Source organism: Salvelinus namaycush, unplaced genomic scaffold (genome assembly GCF_016432855.1).
Source record: "Salvelinus namaycush isolate Seneca unplaced genomic scaffold, SaNama_1.0 Scaffold466, whole genome shotgun sequence".
NCBI classification, from domain to species: Eukaryota; Metazoa; Chordata; class Actinopteri; order Salmoniformes; family Salmonidae; genus Salvelinus; species Salvelinus namaycush.
Window position 1 is genome coordinate 4,129 of NW_024061160.1, and position 17,479 is coordinate 21,607.

Sequence of the window (17,479 nt, forward strand, 5' to 3'; positions counted from 1 at the left end):
GGAGGATGTGACAGCATAGCACCACTAAACTAGAAACACGAGGGAGGATTTGACAGCATAGCACCACTAAACTAGAAACATGAGGGAGGATTTGACAGCATAGCACCACTAAACTAGAAACATGAGGGAGGATGTGACAGCATAGTGCCACTAAACTAGAAACATGAGGGAGGATTTGACAGCATAGCACCACTAAACTAGAAACACGAGGGAGGATGTGACAGCATAGCACCACTAAACTAGAAACACGAGGGAGGATTTGACAACATAGCACCACTAAACTAGAAACACGAGGGAGGATGTGACAGCATAGTACCACTAAACTAGAAACACGGGGGAGGATTTGACAGCATAGCGCCACTAAACTAGAAACATGAGGGAGGATTTGACAGCATAGCACCACTAAACTAGAAACATGAGGGAGGATTTGACAGCATAGCACCACTAAACTAGAAACATGAGGGAGGATTTGACAGCATAGCACCACTGAACTAGAAACATGAGGGAGGATTTGACAGCATAGCACCACTAAACTAGAAACATGAGGGAGGATTTGACAGCATAGCACCACTAAACTAGAAACATGAGGGAGGATTTGACAGCATAGCACCACTAAACTAGAAACATGAGGGAGGATTTGACAGCATAGTGACACTAAACTAGAAACATGAGGGAGGATTTGACAGCATAGCACCACTAAACTAGAAACATGAGGGAGGATTTGACAGCATAGCACCACTAAACTAGAAACATGAGGGAGGATTTGACAGCATAGCACCACTAAACTAGAAACATGAGGGAGGATGTGACAGCATAGCACCACTAAACTAGAAACATGAGGGAGGATTTGACAGCATAGCACCACTAAACTAGAAACATGAGGGAGGATTTGACAGCATAGCACCATTAAACTAGAAACACGAGGGAGGATTTGACAGCATAGCACCACTAAACTAGAAACATGAGGGAGGATTTGACAGCATAGCACCACTAAACTAGAAACATGAGGGAGGATTTGACAGCATAGTGACACTAAACTAGAAACATGAGGGAGGATGTGACAGCATAGCACCACTAAACTAGAAACACGAGGGAGGATTTGACAGCATAGCACCACTAAACTAGAAACATGAGGGAGGATTTGACAGCATAGTGACACTAAACTAGAAACATGAGGGAGGATTTGACAGCATAGCACCACTAAACTAGAAACATGAGGGAGGATGTGACAGCATAGCACCACTAAACTAGAAACATGAGGGAGGATTTGACAGCATAGTGACACTAAACTAGAAACATGAGGGAGGATGTGACAGCATAGCACCACTAAACTAGAAACATGAGGGAGGATTTGACAGCATAGTGACACTAAACTAGAAACATGAGGGAGGATTTGACAGCATAGCACCACTAAACTAGAAACATGAGGGAGGATTTGACAGCATAGCACCACTAAACTAGAAACATGAGGGAGGATTTGACAGCATAGTGACACTAAACTAGAAACATGAGGGAGGATTTGACAGCATAGCACCACTAAACTAGAAACATGAGGGAGGATTTGACAGTATAGCGCCACTAAACTAGAAACATGAGGGAGGATTTGACAGCATAGCACCACTAAACTAGAAACATGAGGGAGGATTTGACAGCATAGCGCCACTAAACTAGAAACACGAGGGAGGATTTGACAGCATAGCACCACTAAACTAGAAACATGAGGGAGGATTTGACAGCATAGCGCCACTAAACTAGAAACACGAGGGAGGATTTGACAGCATAGTGACACTAAACTAGAAACATGAGGGAGGATTTGACAGCATAATGACACTAAACTAGAAACATGAGGGAGGATTTGACAGCATAGCACCACTAAACTAGAAACACGAGGGAGGTTTTGACAGCATAATGACACTAAACTAGAAACATGAGGGAGGATTTGACAGCATAATGACACTAAACTAGAAACATGAGGGAGGATTTGACAGCATAGCACCACTAAACTAGAAACACGAGGGAGGATTTGACAGCATAATGACACTAAACTAGAAACATGAGGGAGGATTTGACAGCATAATGACACTAAACTAGAAACATGAGGGAGGATTTAACAGCATAGCACCACTAAACTAGAAACATGAGGGAGGATTTGACAGCATAGCACCACTAAACTAGAAACATGAGGGAGGATTTGACAGCATAGCACCACTAAACTAGAAACATGAGGGAGGATTTGACAGTATAGCGCCACTAAACTAGAAACATGAGGGAGGATTTGACAGCATAGCACCACTAAACTAGAAACATGAGGGAGGATTTGACAGCATAGCGCCACTAAACTAGAAACACGAGGGAGGATTTGACAGCATAGCACCACTAAACTAGAAACATGAGGGAGGATTTGACAGCATAGCGCCACTAAACTAGAAACACGAGGGAGGATTTGACAGCATAGTGACACTAAACTAGAAACATGAGGGAGGATTTGACAGCATAATGACACTAAACTAGAAACATGAGGGAGGATTTGACAGCATAGCACCACTAAACTAGAAACACGAGGGAGGATTTGACAGCATAATGACACTAAACTAGAAACATGAGGGAGGATTTGACAGCATAATGACACTAAACTAGAAACATGAGGGAGGATTTGACAGCATAGCACCACTAAACTAGAAACATGAGGGAGGATGTGACAGCATAGCACCACTAAACTAGAAACATGAGGGAGGATTTGACAGCATAGCACCACTAAACTAGAAACATGAGGGAGGATTTGACAGCATAGCACCACTAAACTAGAAACATGAGGGAGGATTTGACAGCATAGCACCACTAAACTAGAAACATGAGGGAGGATTTGACAGCATAGCACCACTAAACTAGAAACATGAGGGAGGATTTGACAGCATAGCACTACTAAACTAGAAACATGAGGGAGGATTTGACAGCATAGCACCACTAAACTAGAAACATGAGGGAGGATTTGACAGCATAGTGACACTAAACTAGAAACACGAGGGAGGATGTGACAGCATAGCACCACTAAACTAGAAACATGAGGGAGGATTTGACAGCATAGCACCACTAAACTAGAAACATGAGGGAGGATTTGACAGCATAGCACCACTAAACTAGAAACATGAGGGAGGATGTGACAGCATAGCGCCACTAAACTAGAAACACGAGGGAGGATTTGACAGCATAGCACCACTAAACTAGAAACATGAGGGAGGATGTGACAGCATAGCGCCACTAAACTAGAAACACGAGGGAGGATGTGACAGCATAGCACCACTAAACTAGAAACACGAGGGAGGATGTGACAGCATAGCACCACTAAACTAGAAACACGAGGGAGGATGTGACAGCATAGCACCACTAAACTAGAAACACGAGGGAGGATGACAGCATAGCACCACTAAACTAGAAACACGAGGGAGGATGTGACAGCATAGCGCCACTAAACTAGAAACACGAGGGAGGATTTGACAGCATAGCGCCAGAGGGGCCTTCAGGAATTCCTGTTCATCACCACGATGTCAGAGGATCCAGAATAATAAAACGTTAGCTAGGCTACATGTTTTCCTGGCTGGACCTGCGTTTACAATGTTTCCTACTTCAGTTTGTGTGGTCGTTGGTTTATCTTTCTGTAACTTTGTAGAATGTACGGTCTGCAAGTGCAGGTCCATATTGCGTCATGATCGCAAGATGTCCCGATATCTTTTCCAACTGTCCCGTTATCTGGTATAATGTACATTCTAGAATGCCCTTCTAGCCAATAAGAAAGGAGTATTCAACAATGCAGAGGTATATAATAATATATGTGCAGGAAGATGTTTAGTGCTGGGGGGGTTGTGCTGCTGAGGATCTCTTCGTCAAGGGAGCGCCGACAGAATGTTTTCATCACACACTAATGCCTATATTTATCCTCTCTGTCAAGAGTCATATTTGTTTTATTTAACAGGGCAAGTCAGTTAAAGAACAAATTCTTATCTACAATGACAGCCTACCCCGGGCCACTTGTCCCTATGGGACTCCCAATCACAGCCGGATGTGACGCAGCCTGGATTCGAACCAGGGTGTGTGCAGCGATGCTTCTTGTACTGAGATGCAGTGTCTTAGACCCCTGCGCCACTCAGGAGTCAGTAGTAGCACCTCAGTGAGGCACCCTCAACACCCCTACTTCCCGTGGCGATGACTGTATATAATGATAGTTTATGTTAATAAAACAGCAGTCCTTTATTATAAGTTAAAAGGTTCAAATACAACCCAATATGTTTATAATAACATATGCATCAGACCCGAACCAAGATATCACAGAGAGGCAGACATCTCTATCTAAGATTATAATTTACATTCTAGAACACCTGCTTCTCCTTTTCCTCTCTCCCGTTCAGAACCCAGGCATTCCGTTTCTTCTAGAACCTCTTCTAGAACCACATGGTTCTGTTCTAGATCCTCAAACTGAGTCAGGAGTTCCTTCTGCACCATGGGGATGGTTTTATAGGCGGGGGACGGCGGGAGACCGACATCCACTGGCTGTAGTTTGATCTTAGCGATGTCCTTATTAAGAGGAGAGCTCTTCTGATGCTTGGCAGTGTTACTGAACAGGGTCATCTGATCGTCTAGCGATCTGTAGCCGTCGTGGTCGATACGGAAAGCAACGGACCTGTTGCATGATCCCTGACAGGAGCGCAGTTTGATCTCAACCTCCACCTAGGGTACAGAGAGAAACACAGAGTGAACAGAGGTTCCCTACATAGTGCACTACTTTAGACCAAGGCCACCTATGCAACCCACAGAGGCTACGTCCGAAATGGCACCCTATTCCCTATATATAGTACACTACTTTAGACCAGAGCCCTATGGAACCCTGTTCCCTATATATAGTACACTACTTTAGACCAGAGCCCTATGGAACCCTGTTCCCTATATATAGTACACTACTTTAGACCAGAGCCCTATGGAACCCTGTTCCCTATATAGTGCACTGGGGCCATATGGATAAGTGAGTGGTGTTTTATCAAGTGCAGGAGTTCTGATTTAGGATCAGTTTAGCCATTTGAAACCATAATGAATAATATTAAATGGAGAGAGGGGCTGATCCTACATCAGAGACACACGATGCCCCTGGTCAACAGGGTGCTATTTCACACTCAGCCAAAGGTCAATGTCCATCTGATGTGTTACAGAGAAACACAGAGACTAGAGGAGTAAACCGTTAGGATTTGACCAAAGCTCTTAGGTAAACACTAGAGGACCTTGACTGGTGGGATGAGTTTGGAGAGGATCATGTGTGTCCCAAACGGCTCCCTGTTCCCTATCCAGCGCACTACTTTTGACCAGGTTCTGGTGCACTAGATAGGGAACAGGGAGCCATTTGGGACCGGAGCCATGTTTTGTCATATGAGTCAAAGTTAGCTAGAGTTTTGCCTCCCCCGCATGTCCCCCGCATGTTCTCAAAATCAGAGAGATCAATAGTCACTAACACAACAGTTGTGTGTCATAAGGCATTGATATTCAACTATCCTCATCGCCTTTCCTCATCTCCATTCCTCATCTCCTTTCCTCATCTCCTTTCCTTGTCTCCTATCCTAATCTGATATCCTCATCTCCTACCCTCATCTCCTATCCTCATATCCTATCTTCATCTAATTTCCTCATCTCCAATCTTCATCTCTTATCCTCGCCTCCTTTCCTCACCTCCTTTCCTCACCTCCTTTCCTCATCTCCTTTCCTTCGTGAGCACTGAATGGAGTTTATGGGTGAATGTGATATGATGAAAATCTCCAGCGCATTCTGGAAGTATTCAGACCCCTTCCCTTTTTCCACTTTGTTACGTCACAGCCTTGTAATAAAATGTATTTAAAAAAATTCCCTCATCAATCTACACACATTACCCCATAATGACAAAACAAAAACAGTTTTTTATATTTTTTTGCAAATGTATAACATTTTAAAAACCTAAATATAACATTTACATAAGTTTGCAAAAATGTCTAAAAACCTATTTATGCTTCATCACTATGGGTTATTGTGTGTAGATTGACCAGGGGGAAAAAACGATTTAATCCATTTCAGAATAAGGCTGTAATTTAACAAAATGTGGAAAATGTCAAAGGGTCTGAATACTTTCTGAATGCACTGAATTTACCCAGAACTTTCCTGGACACGTTAAAGGTAGACTCAGCAACACGAGCACCACCACAGATATTCAGATGATGCAAGACTTCTCTCTCACACAGTCTCTACACATGGGTTCTATTCACTCTACTAGGACTAGACTAGGCATAATCTCAAACAAACAACAAACTGGGCCTCTAAGTAAATTTTTAACCTTCATATCATCTCCAGCACCACGGCAACATCAACATATGTGAAAATTGTGTTTTTCTATGTTTTGTAGTAAAAGATATAGAGAAAGAAAAGTGTTTCCAAAGACGTGTTTCCAATGAAGTTGAAAAATTGTGAAGTTTCCCTTTCACTTTCTAAGTCTGACTCTTGACTCTCTAAGTCTGACTCTTAACTTTCTAAGTCTGACTCTAAGTCTGACTCTCTAAGTCTCTAAGTCTGACTCTTAACTCTCTAAGTCTGACTCTCTAAGTCTAACTCTTAACTCTAAATCTGACTCTTAACTCTCTAAGTCTGACTCTCTAAGTCTGACTCTCTAAGTCTGACTCTTAACTCTCTAAGTCTAACTCTCTAAGTCTAACTCTTAACTCTAAATCTGACTCTTAACTCTCTAAGTCTGACTCTCTAAGTCTGACTCTCTAAGTCTCTAAGTCTGACTCTTAACTCTCTAAGTCTGACTCTCTAAGTCTGACTCTCTAAGTCTCTAAATCTGACTCTTAACTCTCTAAGTCTGACTCTCTAAGTCTGACTCTTACCTCTTGCCGGTACATGTCCTCTAGCTGTTTCTGGACGTGGCTTCGCTGCTCCTTCAGTTTCCGAAACAACGCAGCCGACCTTTTCCTTAGCGATGTCAGGTTCATGGCCAACCCCTCAGCAAACTCCACGTACCTCAGCTCAGACACTGTAGTCACAATCAATCAATCAATCAATCAATCAATGAAAACAGAAGATGGAGAGAGAAAGGGGGAAGAAGGAAAACTGGGGGAAGCAGAGAGAAAAACAGAAGGAAGGCAATTGATTGATAGATATTGTAGAAAGATCGATGGCTTGGTTGGTAGACAGACGAACAGACAAACAGACATCGATTGATACAGTTGAAGTCAGAAGTTTACATACTTAGGTTAGAGTCATTAAAACTCGTTTTTCAACCACTCCACAAATTTCTTGTTAACAAACTATAGTTTTGGCAAGTCGGTTAGGACATCTACTTTGTGCATGACACAAGTCATTTTTCCAACAATTGTTTACAGACAGATTATTTCACTTATAATTCACTGTATCACAATTCCAGTGGGTCAGAAGTTTACATACACTAAGTTGACTGTGCCTTTAAACAGCTTGGGAAATTCCAGAAAATGATGTCATGGCTTTAGAAGCTTCTGATAGGCTAATTAACATAATTTGAGTCAATTGGAGGTGTACCTGTGGATGTATTTCAAGACCTACCTTCAAACTTAGTGCCTCTTTGCTTGACATCATGGGAAAATGAAAAGAAATCAGCCAAGACCTCAGAAAAATAATTGTAGACAAGTCTGGTTCATCCTTGGAAGCAATTTCCAAATGCCTGAAGGTACCACGTTCATCTGTACAAACAATAGTACGCAAATATAAACACAATGGGACCACGCAGCCGTCATACCGCTCAGGAAGGAGACGTGTTCTGTCTCCTAGAGATGAACGTACTTTGGTGCGAAAAGTGCAAATCTATTCCAGAACAACAGCAAAGGACCTTGTGAAGATGCTGGAGGAAACAGGTACAAAAGTATCTATATCCACAGTAAAACGAGTCCTATATCGACATAACCTGAAAGGTCGCTCAGCAAGAAAGAAGCCACTGCTCCAAAACCGCCATAAAAAAGTTTGCAACTGCACATGGGGACAAATATTGTACTTTTTGGAGAAATGTTCTCTGATCTGATGAAACAAAAATAGAACTGTTTGACCATAATGACCATCGTTATGTTTGGAGGAAAAAGGGGGGGGCTTGCAAGCCGAAGAACACCATCCCAACCGTGAAGCACGGGGGTGGCAGCATCATGTTGTGGGGGTGATTTGCTGCAGGAGGGACTGGTGCACTTCACAAAATAGATGGCATCATGAAGAGGGGAAATTATGTGGATATATTGAAGCAAGATCTCAAGACATCAGTTAGGAAGTTAAAGCTTGGTAGCAAATGGGTCTTCTAACTGGACAATGACCCCAAGCAAACTTCCAAAGTTGTGGCAAAATGGCTTAAGGACAACAAAGTCAAGGTATTGGAGTGGCCATCACAAAGCCCTGACCTCAATCCTATAGAAAATTTGTGGGCAGAACTGAAAAAGCATGTGCGAGCAAGGAGGCCTACATACCTGACTCAGTTACACCAGCTCTGTCAGGAGGAATGGGCCAAAATTCACCCAACTTATTGTGGGAAGCTTGTGGAAGGCTACCCAAAACGTTTGACCCAAGTTAAACAATTTAAAGGCAATGCCAAATACTAATTGAGTGTATGTAAACTTCTGACCCACTGGGAATGTGATGAAAGCTGAAATAAATCATTCTCTCTACTATTATTCTGACATTTCACATTCTTAAAATAAAGTGGTGATCCTAACTGACCTAAAACAGGGATTTTTTACTAGGATTAAATGTCAAGAATTGTGAAAAACTGAGTTTTAATGTATTTGGCTAAAGTGTATGTAAACTTCCGACTTCAACTGTAGATAGATAATGTAGAAAGATCGATGGCTCGGTTGGTAGATGGGCAGACAGGCAGGCAGGCAGGCAGGCAGACAGACAGACAGACAGACAGACAGACAGACAGACAGACAGACAGACAGACAGACAGGCAGGCAGACAGGCAGACAGGCAGACAGGCAGACATTGATAGATCATTTTGTTTGATCGATTGGAGGTGTTGTCACCTACTGTGTGTCTTGACGATGGCCTTGCGGTTGCTATTGTAGATGTGTTTGGTGGTCACCATGGATGCTGTAGCCGCGTCCTCGTACCTGAAGGAATGTTTCTCGGCTTTAACTTTCACAACATGTAATATGTTTAACTAGGTTTAATCTCAGTTAACCCGGACCTAAAGTCTCATGTAATTGGTCAGCTGCTCAATGAACTTCTGGGACCCTACGTGTTGAGAAAAGAGATGAGAAGATGAGGAGATCCTAGAAGGAGGAGATCCTAGAATGAGGAGATCCTAGAAGGAGGAGATCCTAGAATGAGGAGATCCTAGAAGGAGGAGATCCTAGAATGAGGAGATAAGGAGATCCTAGAACGAGGACATCCTAGAATGAGGAGATAAGGAGATCCTAGAACGAGGACATCCTAGAATGAGGAGATAAGGAGATCCTAGAATGAGGAGATCCTAGAATGAGGAGATAAGGAGATCCTAGAACGAGGACATCCTAGAATGAGGAGATAAGGAGATCCTAGAATGAGGAGATCCTAGAACGAGGAGAAGCTAGCACGAGGAGATCCTAGAACGAGGAGATCCTAGAACGAGGAGATCCTAGAATGACGAGATCCTAGAATGAGGAGATCCTAGAACGAGGATATCCTAGAATGAGGAGATCCTAGAATGAGGAGATCCTAGAATGAGGAGCGGAACCGGAATGAGGAGTAAGTTAAGGGCCAAATGTCCCCTCCCTTTCTGAAATTCCAAAAGATACTAACATCTGCAGAATCGTGATTCGTCCAAATAACCAGTGACGAACAACACCGGAACTACTACTGCTCGTCAAGGCCGGTTCTAGGGCGGTTCTAGGCCGGTTCTAGGGCGGTTCTAGGCCGGTTCTAGGGCGGTTCTAGGCCAGTTCTAGGGCGGTTCTAGGCCGGTTCTAGGCCGGTTCTAGGCCGGTTCCAGCTAGTGATATAAGCGGTCGCTTAAGCCCCCTGGCTTGCATGACCAAAACAATTAAACAATAATACACTGCTCAAAAAAATAAAGGGAACACTTCAACAACACAATGTAACTCCAAGTCAATCACACTTCTGTGAAATCAAACTGTCCACTTAGGAAGCAACACTGATTGACAATAAATTTCACATGCTGTTGTGCAAATGGAATAGACAAAAGGTGGAAATTATAGGCAATTAGCAAGACACCCCCAAAAAAGGACTGATTCTGCAGGTGGTGACCACAGACCACTTCTCAGTTCCTATGCTTCCTGGCTGATGTTTTGGTCACTTTTGAATGCTGGCGGTGCTCTCACTCTAGTGGTAGCATGAGACGGAGTCTACAACCCACACAAGTGGCTCAGGTAGTGCAGTTCATCCAGGATGGCACATCAATGCGAGCTGTGGCAAAAAGGTTTGCTGTGTCTGTCAGCGTAGTGTCCAGAGCATGGAGGCGCTACCAGGAGACAGGCCAGTACATCAGGAGACGTGGAGGAGGCCGTAGGAGGGCAACAACCCAGCAGCAGGACCGCTACCTCCGCCTTTGTGCAAGGAGGTGCACTGCCAGCGCCCTGCAAAATGACCTCCAGCAGGCCACAAATGTGCATGTGTCAGCATATGGTCTCACAAGGGGTCTGAGGATCTCATCTCGGTACCTAATGGCAGTCAGGCTACCTCTGGCGAGCACATGGAGGGCTGTGCGGTCCCACAAAGAAATGCCACCCCACACCATGACTGACCCATCGCCAAACCGGTCATGCTGGAGGATGTTGCAGGCAGCAGAACGTTCTCCACGGCGTCTCCAGACTCTGTCACGTCTGTCACATGTGCTCATGTGCTCAGTGTGAACCTGCTTTCATCTGTGAAGAGCACAGGGCGCCAGTGGCAAATTTGCCAATCTTGGTGTTCTCTGGCAAATGCCAAACGTCCTGCACGGTGTTGGGCTGTAAGCACAACCCCCACCTGTGGACGTCGGGCCCTCATACCACCCTCATGGAGTCTGTTTCTGACCGTTTGAGCAGACACATGCACATTTGTGGCCTGCTGGAGGTCATTTTGCAGGGCGCTGGCAGTGCACCTCCTTGCACAAAGGCGGAGGTAGCGGTCCTGCTGCTGGGTTGTTGCCCTCCTACGGCCTCCTCCACGTCTCCTGATGTACTGGCCTGTCTCCTGGTAGCGCCTCCATGCTCTGGACACTACGCTGACAGACACAGCAAACCTTTTTGCCACAGCTCGCATTGATGTGCCATCCTGGATGAACTGCACTACCTGAGCCACTTGTGTGGGTTGTAGACTCCGTCTCATGCTACCACTAGAGTGAGAGCACCGCCAGCATTCAAAAGTGACCAAAACATCAGCCAGGAAGCATAGGAACTGAGAAGTGGTCTGTGGTCACCACCTGCAGAATCAGTCCTTTTTTGGGGGTGTCTTGCTAATTGCCTATAATTTCCACCTTTTGTCTATTCCATTTGCACAACAGCATGTGAAATTTATTGTCAATCAGTGTTGCTTCCTAAGTGGACAGTTTGATTTCACAGAAGTGTGATTGACTTGGAGTTACATTGTGTTGTTTAAGTGTTCCCTTTATTTTTTTGAGCAGTGTATATTATTAACAATATATAATATATATAAGTTCCTAAAATATATATATATACAGTGGGGAGAACAAGTATTTGATACACTGCCGATTTTGCAGGTTTTCCTACTTACAAAGCATGTAGAGGTCTGTAATTTTTATCATAGGTACACTTCAACTGTGAGAGATGGAATCTAAAACAAAAATCCAGAAAATCACATTGTATGATTTTTAAGTAATTCATTTGCATTTTATTGCATGACATAAGTATTTTATACATCAGAAAAGCAGAACTTAGTATTTGGTACAGAAACCATTGTTTGCAATTACAGAGATCATACGTTTCCTGTAGTTCTTGACCAGGTTTGCACACACTGCAGCAGGGATTTTGGCCCACTCCTCCATACAGACCTTCTCCAGATCCTTCAGGTTTCGGGGCTGTCGCTGGGCAATACGGACTTTCAGCTCCCTCCAAAGATTTTCTATTGGGTTTAGGTCTGGAGACTGGCTAGGCCACTCCAGGACCTTGAGATGCTTCTCAAGGCCCTGGCTGTGTGTTTCGGGTCGTTGTTATGCTGGAAGACCCAGCCACGACCCATCTTCAATGCTCTTACTGAGGGAAGGAGGTTGTTGGCCAAGATCTCGGGATACATGGCCCCATCCATCCTCCCCTCAATACGGTGCAGTCGTCCTGTCCCCTTTGCAGAAAAGCATCCCCAAAGAAGGATGTTTCCACCTCCATGCTTCACGGTTGGGATGGTGTTCTTGGGGTTGTACTCATCCTTCTTCCTCCAAACACGGCGAGTGGAGTTTAGACCAAAAAGCTCTATTTTTGTCTAATCAGACCACATGACCTTCTCCCATTCCTCCTCTGGATCATCCAGATGGTCATTGGCAAACTTCAGACGAGCCTGGACATGCGCTGGCTTGAGCAGGGGGACCTTGCGTGCGCTGCAGGATTTTAATCCATGACGGCGTAGTGTGTTACTAATGGTTTTCTTTGAGACTGTGGTCCCAGCTCTCTTCGGGTCATTGACCAGGTCCTGCCGTGTAGTTCTGGGCTGATCCCTCACCTTCCTCATGATCATTGATGCCCCACGAGGTGAGATCTTGCATGGAGCCCCAGACCGAGGGTGATTGACCGTCATCTTGAACTTCTTCCATTTTCTAATAATTGCGCCAACAGTTGTTGCCTTCTCACCAAGCTGCTTGCCTAATGTCCTGTAGCCCATCCCAGCCTTGTGCAGGTCTACAATTTTATCCCTGATGTCCTTACACAGCTCTCTGGTCTTGGCCATTGTGGAGATGTTGGAGTCTGTTTGATTGAGTGTGTGGACAGGTGTCTTTTATACAGGTAACGAGTTAAAACAGGTGCAGTTAATACAGGTAATGAGTGGAGAACAGGAGGGCTTTTTAAAGAAAAACTAACAGGTCTGTGAGATCCGGAATTTTTACTGGTTGGTAGGTGATCAAATACTTATGTCATGCAATAAAATGCAAATTAATTACTTAAAAATCATACAATGTGATTTTCTGGATTTTTGTTTTAGATTCCGTCTCTCACAGTTGAAGTGTACCTATGATAAAAATTACAGACCTCTACATGCTTTGTAAGTAGGAAAACCTGCAAAATCGGCAGTGTATCAAATACTTGTTCTCCCCACTGTATATATTAGCAATTCAGTTGGGGTCTCAATTTACTATTGAGAGTAAGAATACACCAGGTGCAATATCGAAGTTTGGTTGTTCAACTCGTTCTCCGATGGATCCCATTCCTTCAATAATGCTTTAGAACGTTACATGGTTAGCTCTTATAGCTTGGAAGCAAACGCTCTCTTAGCTAGGCGGTCTCAGTCCGGGTGATAACCGGGGGGTTATTTAGTATTAGCATATTTCCCAGCATGCCTTTCAGGTGAATGTGAGACATGCCTACCCATGACTATGTTTGTTAGTGACAGAGATAAGGTTTTTACATTCCAGGCTAATTTTTTTTAAACATTTACTGCGTTTGAATTAAAAGTAAACCATGTTTGATCTATATCGTAAGGCTTTTAGTTGTGGCCTGTAACTCTTGAGAAACAGCATACCTGAATGTCACATTAAGATGATGTGTGCAGGGATTTGTAATTCTTATCAGAGAACAGCCAACAACTTTAATTTGTTTGTTAACCACAACGTGCTTTCAGAATGACTGCAACGGTGCACGATTTACAAGACGTTAAATCCATCTAAACATCTAGACGTTAAATCCATCTAAACTGGAACAACTATCTCAGTAACGGGTGCAATAAATCCGACCCTTTACTGATTGGATTAGTTTAGAAAAAAAATGTCATTTATTGATCTTTGTGTAGTATAAGATCAATTAATCAATCAACGTGCATGCAGAAACATAGTTATTAAAAAACGAACTATTCTAAAAAATCAACTTGCAGCAATTAACATTCAGTGGTGTAAAAATAACCCCGGTATCGGTGTTACTAACAAGAGTTGAACCAAAACCACGACCGGTATTATCATATTTCCCAGCATGCTCTATTGCAGGTTGATTTTTAAGAATTGTTTCAATATCTTACTAACAAGAGTTGAACCAAAACCACGACCGGTATTATCATATTTCCCAGCATGCTCTATTGCAGGTTGATTTTTAAGAATTGTTTCAATATCTATGTTTTTACATGTACTGTACATTGACACATTTTTCTTTACCCTTAACACTGAGATTTTAACCACTTACAAATCAAATCAATCAGTATACCTCTGTGTCCTCTCGCAGATGTCCCTCAGTCTGCCCGCCGTTTGTCTCTCCGTCTGCTCCATCAGACCCTGTAGTCTGCAGCCCGACGGACACCTGGACTCCTGTGGACGTTATCAAGAAGTTATTTATTGATTATTGGCTATTGATTGATTCGATAAGGTTATATTGATCAATTGTCTATCTCTCTGTCTGCTTCATCTGGCCTTGTAGCCTGCAGCCAGACCGACACCTGGACTCCTACAGACACACCACAGTCTATATTGTTAGGATATACATAAATATGCCAGTGTATGTATTATCAATAATGTATACATTTGGTGGTGAGTTTTGTTGTGGTGGCCTTGGCTATATCGTGAGTGTGTTAGTCTCTATTAACATTATCAGTAAGTTATCAATAAGTTCAGGATTGGATTGGTTTTATTCCTTTCATCGGGTTAGATGGGATGTGTCTCACTGACTTTGGTCTAATTAGAGGGTTTGGTGTGTTTGTGTGTGGTGTGTTTGTGTGTGGTGTGTTTGTGTGTGGTGTGTTTGTGTGTGGTGTGTTTGTGTATGGTGTGTTTGTGTGTGGTGTGTTTGTGTGTGGTGTGTTTGTGTGTGGTGTGTTTGTGTGTGGTGTGTTTGTGTGTGGTGTGTTTGTGTATGGTGTGTTTGTGTGTGGTGTGTTTGTGTATGGTGTGTTTGTGTGTGGTGTGTTTGTGTGTGGTGTGTGTGTGTGTGGTGTGTGTGTATGGTGTGTGTGTATGGTGTGTGTGTGTATGGTGTGTGTGTGTGTGGTGTGTGTGTATGGTGTGTTTGTGTTTGTGTGTGGTGTGTTTGTGTATGGTGTGTTTGTGTGTGGTGTGTTTGTGTGTGGTGTGTTTGTGTATGGTGTGTGTGTGTGTGTGTAGTGTGTTTGTGTAGGCTGTGTTTGTGTGTGGTGTGTGTGTGTATGGTGTATTTCTGTATGGTGTGTGTGTATGGTGTGTTTTTGTGTGGTGTGTGTGTATGGTGTGTGTGTGTGTGGTGTGTGTGTATGGTGTGTGTGTATGGTGTGTTTGTGTATGGTGTGTTTGTGTATGGTGTGTGTGTATGGTGTGTTTGTGTATGGTGTGTTTGTGTATGGTGTGTGTTTGTGTATGGTGTGTTTGTGTATGGTGTGTGTGTGTGTGTGTAGTGTGTTTGTGTAGGCTGTGTTTGTGTGTGGTGTGTGTGTGTATGGTGTATTTCTGTATGGTGTGTGTGTATGGTGTGTTTTTGTGTGGTGTGTGTGTATGGTGTGTGTGTGTGTGTGGTGTGTGTGTATGGTGTGTGTGTATGGTGTGTTTGTGTATGGTGTGTTTGTGTATGGTGTGTGTGTATGGTGTGTTTGTGTATGGTGTGTTTGTGTATGGTGTGTGTTTGTGTATGGTGTGTGTGTGTATGGTGTGTGTGTGAATGGTGTGTGTTTGTGTATGGTGTGTGTGTATGCTGTGTCTTTGGTCTAATTAGAGGGTTTGGTGTGTGTGTATGGTGTGTGTTTGTGTATGGTGTGTGTGTGTATGGTGTGTGTGTGTATGGTGTGTGTGTGAATGGTGTGTGTTTGTGTATGGTGTATGTGTATGCTGTGTTTGTGTATGGTGTGTGTGTGTGTATGGTGTGTTTGTGTATGGTGTGTGTGTATGGTGTGTGTGTGTATGGTGTGTGTGTGTATGGTGTGTGTGTGTATGGTGTGTTTGTGTATGGTGTGTGTGTATGGTGTGTTTGTGTATGGTGTGTGTGTATGGTGTGTGTGTATGGTGTGTGTGTGTGTATGGTGTGTGTGTATGGTGTGTTTGTGTATGGTGTGTTTGTGTATGGTGTGTGTGTGTATGGTGTGTGTGTATGGTGTGTGTGTATGGTGTGTGTGTGTATGGTGTGTTTGTGTGTGGCGTGTTTGTGTATGGTGTGTGTGTGTGTATGGTGTGTGTGTGTATGGTGTGTTTGTGTGTGGTGTGTGTGTGTATGGTGTGTATGGTGTGTGTGTGTATGGTGTGTGTGTGTGGTGTGTTCGCGCACGTATGTACAGTGCATTCAGAAAGTATTCAGGCCCCTTGACTTTTTCCACATTTTGTTAAGTTACATCCTTGTTCGGCAGGTAGCCTAGTGGTTAGAGCGTTGGACTAGTAACCAAAAGATTGCAAGATCAAATCCCCGAGCTGACATGGTAAAAAAATCTCGTTCTGCCCCTGAAAAAGGCAGTTAACCCACTGTTCCCCGGTAGGCCGTCATTGAAAATAAGAATTTGTTCTTAACCAAAATGCCTAGTTAAATAAAGGTTCCATTTTTTTTTTTAATCATGGATTAAATGTTAAAAATAAATCCTCATCAATCTACACACAATACCCCATAATGACAAAGAGAAAACTGTTTTTTATAATTATTTTTAAATCTAAACAGAAATACCTTATTTACATATGTATTCAGTATTTGCTATGAGACTCTAAATTGAGCTCAGGTGCATCCTGTTTCCATTGATCATCCTTGAGATGTTTCTACAACTTGATTGGACTCCACCTGTGGTAAATTCAATTGATTGGACATGATTTGGAAAGGCACACACCTGTCTATATAAGGTCCCACAGTTGACAGTGCATGTCAGAGCAAAAACCAAGCCATGAGGTCGAAGGAATTGTCCATAGAGCTACGAGACAGGATTGTGTCGAGGCACAGATCTGGGGAAGGGTATCAAAACATTTCTGCAGCATTGAAGGTCCCCAAGAACACAGTGACCTCCATCATTCTTAAATGGAAGATGTCAGGAACCACCAAGACTCTTCCTAGAGCTGCCCGCTCGGCCAAACTGAGCAATCGGGGGAGAAGGGCTTTGGTCAGGCAGGTGACCAAGAACCCAATGGTCACTCTGACAGAGCTCCAGGGTTCCTCTGTGGAGATGGGAGAACCTTCCAGATGGACAACCATCTCTGCAGCACTCCACCAATCAGACCTTCATGGTAGAGTGGACAGATGGAAGCCACTCCTCAGTAAAAGGCACATGACAGCCCGCTTGGAGTTTGCCAAAATGCACCTAAAGACTATCAGACCATGAGAAACAAGATTCTCTGGTCTGATGAAACCAAGATTGAACTCTCTGGCTTGAATGCCAAGCGTCACGTCTGGAGGAAACC

The 17,479-nt window shown here is 43.5% G+C and overlaps 1 protein-coding gene across 1 annotated transcript in view; it reads right to left on the reverse strand.

Annotated features, from left to right (window-relative positions):
- Positions 1-4,221: 4,221 nt before the first annotated feature.
- Positions 4,222-17,479, reverse strand: part of fga (fibrinogen alpha chain) — a 29,034-nt gene continuing 15,776 nt past the window's right edge. The window contains exons 8-11 of the mRNA XM_038986380.1: positions 14,355-14,455; positions 9,046-9,128; positions 6,894-7,039; positions 4,222-4,722 (exon numbers count right to left, since the gene is read on the reverse strand). Coding sequence (XP_038842308.1) covers positions 4,351-4,722; positions 6,894-7,039; positions 9,046-9,128; positions 14,355-14,455 — 702 coding nt within the window. The 3' untranslated portion in view covers positions 4,222-4,350. The remainder of the gene's footprint in view (positions 4,723-6,893; positions 7,040-9,045; positions 9,129-14,354; positions 14,456-17,479) is intronic.